The 9,518-nt window shown below is 34.7% G+C and overlaps 1 protein-coding gene across 1 annotated transcript in view; it reads left to right on the top strand.

The window, feature by feature from the left end:
• Positions 1 to 1,521: 1,521 nt before the first annotated feature.
• Positions 1,522 to 9,518, top strand: part of LOC120075452 (plant UBX domain-containing protein 11) — a 23,278-nt gene continuing 15,281 nt past the window's right edge. The window contains exons 1-4 of the mRNA XM_039028853.1: positions 1,522 to 1,746; positions 2,041 to 2,140; positions 7,984 to 8,036; positions 8,124 to 8,205. Of these exons, the coding sequence (XP_038884781.1) occupies positions 2,041 to 2,140; positions 7,984 to 8,036; positions 8,124 to 8,205 (235 nt within the window). The 5' untranslated portion in view covers positions 1,522 to 1,746. The remainder of the gene's footprint in view (positions 1,747 to 2,040; positions 2,141 to 7,983; positions 8,037 to 8,123; positions 8,206 to 9,518) is intronic.

Genomic DNA, 9,518 nt, shown 5'->3' with positions numbered 1-9,518 from the left:
TGTCTGTAATGGCAAGCCAAGAATAATATCTATAATAGCAAATCACGATATATTAGACGCATGCATAATTTGATAAGATAATTGCTATCTAATGAAATTCTTTCTATTGATTATGTGAAATCGAAAAAAAAATATTGAAGACCCTTTGATGAAAGAACTGTTAAGAGAGAAAGTCATATATATATATATATATATATTAGAAAAATGGGGCTAAAACTTACAAAATGATAATTTGGTGGTAATCTAACCTAGTTGATTGGAGAACTCAAGATCTAGGTTTAGTAGACAAACTAACTCAATAATTCATAGTTTGTTCCCATTTTTAGGATGTTCTAGAGTGTGTGATTTGTTGATGTTAAGATTATATTAATATTTGTTTTACAAGAGGAGTAATGACACAATACTCTTAATTAATATTACCTATGTGAGAGTAGACGTGAGATTGCTTCTATGCGAACTTTTCATGGATTCAGGATTGTGTCCATAACTAAAATAGACATAAATGTATAGAACTTAAAAATACAAGATGAGTTGTGTGTTATATCTATTGTCTCAATTCACCAATGAGAAGGATAGTTCCAAAGCTTAGTCTCACTATTTCTTCGGTATATTCGATGAATATTCACTAAGGGAGGTTCAAGTCCAAAAGACACCTCTCTTGATGCATAACTTATTTGTTTGCTCTCAACGACTTTTGTTTTATTTTCTTTCACTTTCTTTCATGTGGGAGATTGTTGGATATTTAGTAAAAGAAAGTGAAACTTTCATGAATATTTGAAACATAAAAATTAGATTTAATTGTGTAGTTAAATTCATGGTTAATTAGAAACTTCAAATTGGATTAAAACTATCAAATTAGATGATCTTTCATGTACAAATTTAACATATATGAAAGTTAAATTTGTAGTTTCTTCAATTTGAATAAGTTATATTTGAATTTGATCAAATAACAACTCAATTAACTTAAATATAACAAATATTTCAATTTTGTATTTATTTGATTTTATTTTGTATTTTGGAGAGTTACTAAGTTGCTAGCCTACAAAAAGCAACATGTTTCTTCATTAATAGTATCTTATTCTACATTGAAGAGTTATCCCATTTCTTTATTTTATTCTTGAGTTGAGTTGAGAACAAGTATTCAAGAGTCTTGCTAGATTTGAATAGTTCAAAGTTGCAATTCTAGTGGAGTTAGTCATTGTATCTTGCTAAGATAATTGTTGTAGGATGCTTAAAGTCCGTGTAAGTGCATAGTTGTCTTCAGAACGGTGCTTATTAGAAGCGTGTCTTGACTACCTATTGGCGTCTTCATAGTATCTTGAGATTCTTAGTTATATTAATTCATAAGCCTTGCTATATCATTTGACTTATTTTTGGGTTTGAACTTTATTATTGTATAATATGTATTGTATTTAATTAATAATTTTATCATTATATAGTGTATCCTACATCAAATTAATGTATAATCAATTTGTTTGTGTATTCGGTTTATATATATACCATCTCCCATCAGCCAAATAGAGAGCAAAGAATTCGGTTAATAATAATGATAAGAAAAATAAAAAAAGAAGAGAGATGAAACAAGAGTAGAGTGGCAATGGTTTTGTTCGAGTAAACAGTTAAGACAGCGCTCTCAGTTTTCTTCGTCCATCCTACGCCGTGCTCGGACTGCGCATCGGTTGTCAATTGCCAATCAGCCCATCATTTTGAAATTTCATAGTCCAATATTCACTGAATTTTGTTCAGGTGATCGGAATTTCAGTTTCCTTGTTGTTGGGTCATCAAATTGTGTTTTGGGTTTGCTCAGAATTTGCTTCTGGAGTTGACGGTCTGTGGGAAATGGATGAATGGATGGATAGATAGGGATTTAAGGGGTTCAATGATAGCGGGTTTTGTTTTTATCACGGGGAAGATAATTGAACGTTGTCTATGTCTTGATTCTTCTTACGATTATTTAGTTTTATAATTTGTCTCTCTTTTTGTTCTTAGTGAGTACGAGTTTTCCTCATCGTCATTGCTGTTTATTGTTTATTTGTGCAGATGGAGCAGTCTATATCCTCACTGGCATTCAAGGGTTCCATAGCTGAAGCAATTGCCGAATCCAAAAATCAAAGGAAACTATTTTTGGTTTATATTTCCGGTATATTTTTATTTGTTCTACCTTCTTCCTCAATTATTTTGCTGGTTTGGATATTTTTTAGATGGAAGGAGAAAAGACAATTTTGCGTTAATCTTTAGTAGTGGGGGAGTGACTGGTCCAAATAATGGTGCATTATGTATATCAACTAGTTTACGTTTATCCCAATTCTCCTGTATGTTTCTACTTAAAAATATCCAACCTTGAAACACTACTTGTAAAAGTACATAAAAGATCTGTTTGTTCTTTCTTTCGTTGTGTTTTTTTTTTTTTTTTTTTTTTTTTTTTTTTTTTTTTTTTGTGGTTTTGGTTATCAGGATTGAATTATTATGACCCTTATTATCTGTAGAAATGGATATCTTATCCAAATCCATGTACATATAAATGATTATTTCTAATTTAGGAGATTCTGCTCTCCTTAATTACAATTATCCATTGCAAGAAATTCCGTTTTTATGGTAGATGCTTAATACTCAAGTAGTACAAATTTGTACATGTTCTAGAAGTGCTTTCTGGGTTGTATTACAATTGGGTTTTAGCCTCCCAAAGATATTGATGGATGGAGTTTTCATCTTCTGTTTTTCTTTTGCTTTGTAATAAGTTTTTCGTTTTGATTCACTCCTTTAGGATTTTTTTTGAGCTAGTCTCTTTTCATTAATTTAATGAAAAATTTTGTCTATTGTTAAAAAAAATGATATTCATACATGGTGTGCAATACACGTGTCTTTTTGTAATGCTCCATCTTTAATCTAGGTTAGAGGCCTTTTATATGACCTCTCTTTGTAGGCTTAGTATCCCTTGTCTGTTTTATGCTATCTCCGTAGTTCCATTCTTGTTTTGTTTGATGAAGTCTCCCGTTTCGTATTAGAAAAAGTTTCGGCCAACCATGGGGAAAAGTATCTCCATTCTTGTTTGTTGCATAAGTATATTTCCGACTAATCCGTATCCTGTTTTTTCTTAGATTAACATGAATATGCATTCCTCCGAGCCTGGGGGGGATAAGAAAGAAAGGGAAAAGAGAAGAAGAAAAAAGAGAGCCTATAGTTTCCTCTAAGATTTGAGAATTTTCTGTAGTATATATGTAATGACCCAGTTTTTTGGACTTTGACTATGAACCCTACTACATGCATACTAATAACGTTTTTAAAAGCATTAGAAAAGTCTATAAAGAGAAATAGATTTTCAAGCATAACTTTTATAAATAATTTAAAGCTTTATTTGGGATTACAGAAAAACATTATAAAACATGAAATAAAATAAATTGATAAATAACGTTTGTTGTTCAAAAGAAAACTCGGAAACTAGTAATAATGAATGAATATTCATGCTGATGCGGAAGCATTAACTTGCCACATAAACTTATGGCACAACGGGCAAACAGACTGTACCATTAGAAACAGTTAACAGTTGGGTCGAATTCAATCATTCCTTTAATTCATCAAGCTCTTCTTTAATACTCAGTGGGTGTTCCTTAATTCATTTAAGGAGAATATTTTCAGTTAGTGTGCCAATGCGGTGAAAGCTATTTTATCCAAAATTCGGCTTGAGATATATTAGAGGATTTTTCATAGTGAGTCTCTTCCTTGGGAAGATTGTTTTTGGCTCGTCCCAAAACATCTATATGTTGTCTCTCCAAAGGCTTTTGAAATTATTCTATTAAAGATGTATGTCTTAATTGGAATGTTTTCATATTTTCCTTATAATTTCTTTTGTTTGGATTACATGTTTATGTTGTTTCTTCATATGCTTTTCTTACCATTTGGGAAAGCATGTATTTGTTAGCATTAGTCTTTTTTCATCACATCAATAAGTTTTCGTTTCTCTTCAAGGAAAAAATCCGTGTGAGAAGTCTTGTTATATTGGTCAGTTGAACTGAGATAAAATCCTCACCCTTTCTTTTAAAATGTGAGTATTGAGCGTAACTGCATAAGATCTTTGTTCTCCATAAAAGTGGATGTGATAGCAAAGTGGTGATGAACTTCACCCACCCGCCACTAATCATCCTACCAACTATGCCATATGACCTAGCGTTGCTGGACCAATCTGCTATTGTTGTCCTTCGTAGCCAGCATTTCCATGACCACTGGCTTTTGCTTATGGATGCCCTCAACCAGAACATCAACGCCTTTTCTTCTGCTAGCTCTTTTTCAAGCAAACAAGGTCCTCTTCATCTTCGGAACTTCAGATGGGGTGGAATATCAAGTGAGATTTGAAAAATGGGGACATGAAGCTGTCTACTGAGAATAAAAAGCCCCCTCTTATGGAGGATGGAAGATGGAAGATGGAAGATGGAAGATGGATAAAGGTCATAAATTTGCCTTTGGACACATGGAGCATCGACACTTTGAATTTATTGGCAATGCTTGCGGAAGTTTCTGTGAAGTGGCAAAGAAAACCTTGCCTTGCCTAGACATGATGGAAGTTAGCGTTAGGGTGACCGAGAATCAATCTGTTATCTCGGCGGCAACTGTCCACCTGCGACTTCCTCCACAAGAGAATATTTTGTCACGATTGACCCTTTTTTCAATTCAGATTACCCCATTGGATACATCACCGAAGTCTATGGACCCAAAGCTAGGTGATGGGGAACAACTTCATGCACCTACGATCGTCTGTGAAACAAAATGAGGTTCCCAAGAACGTGCACCCTATGACAATAGGCGAATGACTAGACCCTGACTCCACTCAGCTTCCTCCGTACCCAAAAGCCATCATCTCCCCTAACTCCCCATGTCCTTATCAATCAACCTGACCTCTCTCACCCATCTGGTCCACTCCTTTTGAGCCTAAATCCACAATTTTCTCCCCCACCCTTGACCCAAGCCATTACAGCCATATTGGACAAAAGAAATTTAAGTTGTTACAAATGGTATCCGAGTGGAACCCCTCCTAGTACAAGACGTGATAATGTGAATTGAGATCACCCAAGGCTGAAGCTAGTAGACATGTGACACTCAAGTAGAGGAGGCTTACGTGAATGAGAACTGCCACCACATCAAAATGAGAGGAGTTCTGAGGCTATGCAAGCATGGTTGAGAAAGGCTTAAAAGAATTGGGAGTTACGACCTTAACCAACAAGGTGCACTTTTCATTTTGATGACGTAATCATAGGAACTACAAAGTTGTGCATGTTCGGCTTGAGGCATTGTATTGAGTTATCTCTTGGGAACTTTTCTAGAAAGCAAGTGAGTGGGACGAAGCACAATGAAAGGACCTATGTTCGAAACAAGTAGGTAGCATGACTAGGTCGTAGGGAATGTAGGAGAATGCAAAGGAGGGTTGTATGCCTAATCTGAATTCTAAATTTTGGGTTGGGCATTGCAAATAACTAACGTTTGATGGACTGGATCTTCTATTTGTGTGTGGGTTTGCAACATAGAAGTAAGAAGAATGGATCATGGGAAGTGATGACTACACCTCCTTTACAGAGGATGAGGTTTTCAAAGCAATCTCTTCTTTAGGTTCTTTCAAGTCTCCGGGACCTGATGGATTTACTGCTGTATTTTTCAGGTTTTCTAGACTGTTATTAAGCATGATATCCTGAACTTGATCAATGACTTTTTTCACCTCTGGTATCATTAATGCATCTTTGAATGAGACATACATCTGTTTAATCTGAGAAAGGTTGGTCTAACTGATTGAAGCTTGTCATTCCATCTACCATTGCTGCCAATCAACCTGCTTTTGTGGCTAATAGACAAATCATGGATGCTTCTTTAGTGGTTAATGAGCTGATTGATTATTGTTTTTTTCCCTAATAAAGCTGGTGTGATTCTTAAGTTGGATTTCGAGAAAGCTTTTAATAATGTAGATTGGGATTTCTCAAATGTTGTGTTTCAGGTCAAAGGTTTTGGCTCCCTCTGGCGCTGATGGATTAGAGATTGTATATCTAGTGCAAATTATTCATCATTATTAATGGTTGCCCTTGAGGGAAGATCATTCCTTCCTTGTGGTATTTGACAAGAGGATCCTTTCTCATCTTTCCTCTTTATTCTGGCTGTGAATTGTTTGAGCCGCCTTTTGGAGCACAATTCTTCTTTGGGTCTTATTACTAGTCTAAGAAGCACCGATACGGATATGGGACACGGATACGGCACAACACTACATGGCGACAAGTCATTTTTTAAAAATTTAGGACATGGACATGACAAGGACACGTTTATTAAAACATACCTTTTTTAAAATTATATATCATTTTAAAAAAGGAGGAAATCAAAGTTAATGATTTATTCATTTCTATGCTTAGAAAAATAGTTTCATGTATTTCACTCTCAAATTTTATATGTTTTGACTTAGTATATGTAAGAAGTGTTTGATGCATGTATACCAAATGTTGGTCTTATTTTGACTTTGCACAACTAGTATCTAACACATCTATTGCACTAACAAGTGTCCGACACTTTTTGGACACAAAACTAGAGTGTCCATGCTTCTTAGTTACTAGTCATTGCATTGGTACATCATCTTTCTTTTTGAACCATCTTCAACTGCAGATCATGCTGCTTTACAAAATCTGTTTGAACTTGTTGGTATTTTTGAGTTTGCATCTGGTTTAAAAATTAACCCCTCTAAAAGTGAGTTTCTTGGAATTCATATTGATGATTCAGAATTTGAGTGGATTTTGAACACTTTTGGCTCAAGTGGGGTTGTTACCGTCTACCTATTTGGGTCTATCATTAGGTGGGAATTCTAAGACACTGCCTTTTTGGCAACACGTTGTTGATAGATTTAAGCACAAGCTTCATAATTGGAAGAATGCCTTCATTTCTAAAAGTGGTAGGCACATGCTCATTCACACTACTTTTTTCTAGTTTGCCAAATTATTACTCATCCTAAAGCTTCATGAGCAAACAAATAAGTTGGAGATTCAGTGTGTTGGCAATCGATCAGTCATATTCATAGCTCTAAGACTGTGGGGGGGGGGGGGGGGGTCAACTGATCCCACCAAACCCACCATGAGATTTAACGGCAAAAATCGATGAAGGGTCAATAGGCCAGATCCGTGTATCACCAGTAGGCAGAGTCTAATAGAAGACAAATGGTGAAATAATGAAGCCCATTCAGAAATTTCAAAATCATTAAGATTACGACAGAGATGCAAATCCCATGAATTCGAACCAACTATCCACACATCAGCCATAGTGTCATCTAGTCAAAGAGAGACAAAAAAAGATGGGGAAAAGTAGCAGAAATAATACCACAACTAAGCCAGGAGTCTTTCTAGAAAGTAGTAGAAGAGTCATCACCAACACGACGTTGTTCATGATTAGCAATCAAGCAAATAGTCTGACAAGTGAACCTCCTTGTATTGCCAACACACTGAATCATACCACAACTAAGTGCACCATGTATTGCCAACACACTGAATCTCCAACTTATTTGTTTGCTCATGAAGCTTTTCTGGAATATTGTTCTGGAATCTTTTGGTTGGTCTTTTGTATGTCCCAATTCTATTTTTTTATCTCCTTGCTTCTATGTTCATGGAGCATCCTTTTCGTGGTACCAAGCGGACAATTTGGTTGGTCATCGTGTGTGCGTTCTTTTGTACTCTTTGGAGTGAATGTAATGGCTGATTTTTCAGGGATTCCTCCTCTGCCTTTCATAGTTTTATTTATTTGATTCTATGCTTTTCTTTGGTCTAAATCTGATTATCCTTTTACTCATTATAGTTTATTCTTTCTTCTTTCCAACTGGAGAGCTTTCTTGTAATCAGCTTCATGCGTGGATTTTCCCTTCATTCATTTAATGAAGTGTCTTTTTATCCAAAAAATATTGATGCCACCTATTAGAATTTTGAATTTTGCAGTCGTAATTTATTATTCTCCTTCCCCTCTTATTTTATTCAGGTGATGATGCTGAATCAAGCAGATTGGAAAGCTCAACATGGACTAGTTCAAAGGTAAAACTATTCTCAACTCCTTGGATTGACTATTGACGTTCCTTCATCTTTGACTTTATACTGTTCTTTCGTTTAATGGTATACCAGGTGGCTGAATCAGTGTTGAAATACTGTGTTTTATTGCATATTCCTGCCGGAAGTACTGATGCTGCCCAGTTTTCGTCAATATGTATCCTAATATTGAGTAGTAGTTTTCAGTTCTTATCTCTATTACATGCTACTGTGCATGGCTTGACTCGCTGGCATGGTGGTGTAATTTGGACAATACATTTTGGTTTGTACGTTGGATGTTTTTTTTGTTAAAAAGAAAAAAGGGGTCTATACATCCTTACATTTTAAGCCATGCAATTTCTGAGGACCATAGATTAGAATCTCCCTGTTTGAGCTCTTCATGAATTTTAATATTGAGTTTGAGCTCTTCATAGATTAGAATCTCCCATTTAGGTATTCAGGAGATTATTTTTGGAATTTTGTCAATGCCATGGCTCGTTTTTTTTTGGAGGGGATAAAACGAAAGAAGCTCTATTCAATTCCTATGAAGTCACCTGTATACTGTATTCCCCTTTTATTAAAAGTACTACTACTTTTTTTTTTTTTTTTTCTTTTGAGAAATTAATAATGAAAAAGTGAATCTTATCATAATGAAAGAAATATTACACGTTTGGTCTTTAAGTTGTGAATGGGGTTTCCCTTTATGTCTGTAAATTTTAAGAAGTTTCATTTGACTGTGGTCTCTAGTAGGGGTATTTGTGGGTTGGGTTGGGTTTAGGGATATTTTAGGCCCAACCCTATGATTCGGTTTGTGTATTTTTCTAACCCAAACTAACCCTTGTTAAATTATGAACCCGAACCAAACCAACCCATAAAAAATGGGTGGTTCGGTTCTATCGGTTCCCTTGAAAAAAAAAAGAGCTTGGAATCACCAATAAAAAACACATAAGATTCCACAATCCACAAAAACGATATCCAAAATCTATTATAACAAAACAAGTCTCCAAAATTCACAAGAAAGACCATAATGTCTACAAAATTCAAAATATAGGCAACAATGTTTTCAAATGTCTACAAAATCCATAAGTAAGACTATAATGTCTACTAGGGGTGTTCATGGGTTGGATTGAAAGACTTTTTAGACCCAACCCTATTGTTCGGGTTGTAAATTTTTTCAACCCAAATAACCTTTATTAAAAAATGAACCCAACCCAACCCAACCATAAAATATTTGGGTTGGGTTGATTCGGATTAATCGGGTCATTTATTTAAAATTTTATTCTAAAAAGAAGCAAAACGTAAATCTGTAAAAGTCTAATTTAATTATTTTCATATATTGAATTAAGATTAACAACTCAATTTCAATTTATATAGTGAAAATTTTCTTTCTAAAGTGTAAAGAAACTACTTTTAAGAGTTGTTGAAGAATAAATTATTCAAAAAATATTGGAATTAAATAAAATTAAAATCAATATATGTATAAATAATTGT

Source organism: Benincasa hispida, chromosome 4, assembly GCF_009727055.1.
Source record: "Benincasa hispida cultivar B227 chromosome 4, ASM972705v1, whole genome shotgun sequence".
Classification (NCBI taxonomy): Eukaryota; Viridiplantae; Streptophyta; class Magnoliopsida; order Cucurbitales; family Cucurbitaceae; genus Benincasa; species Benincasa hispida.
Note: the sequence above shows the minus strand (reverse complement) of the source record. Positions and strands in the feature narration are given on the sequence as shown.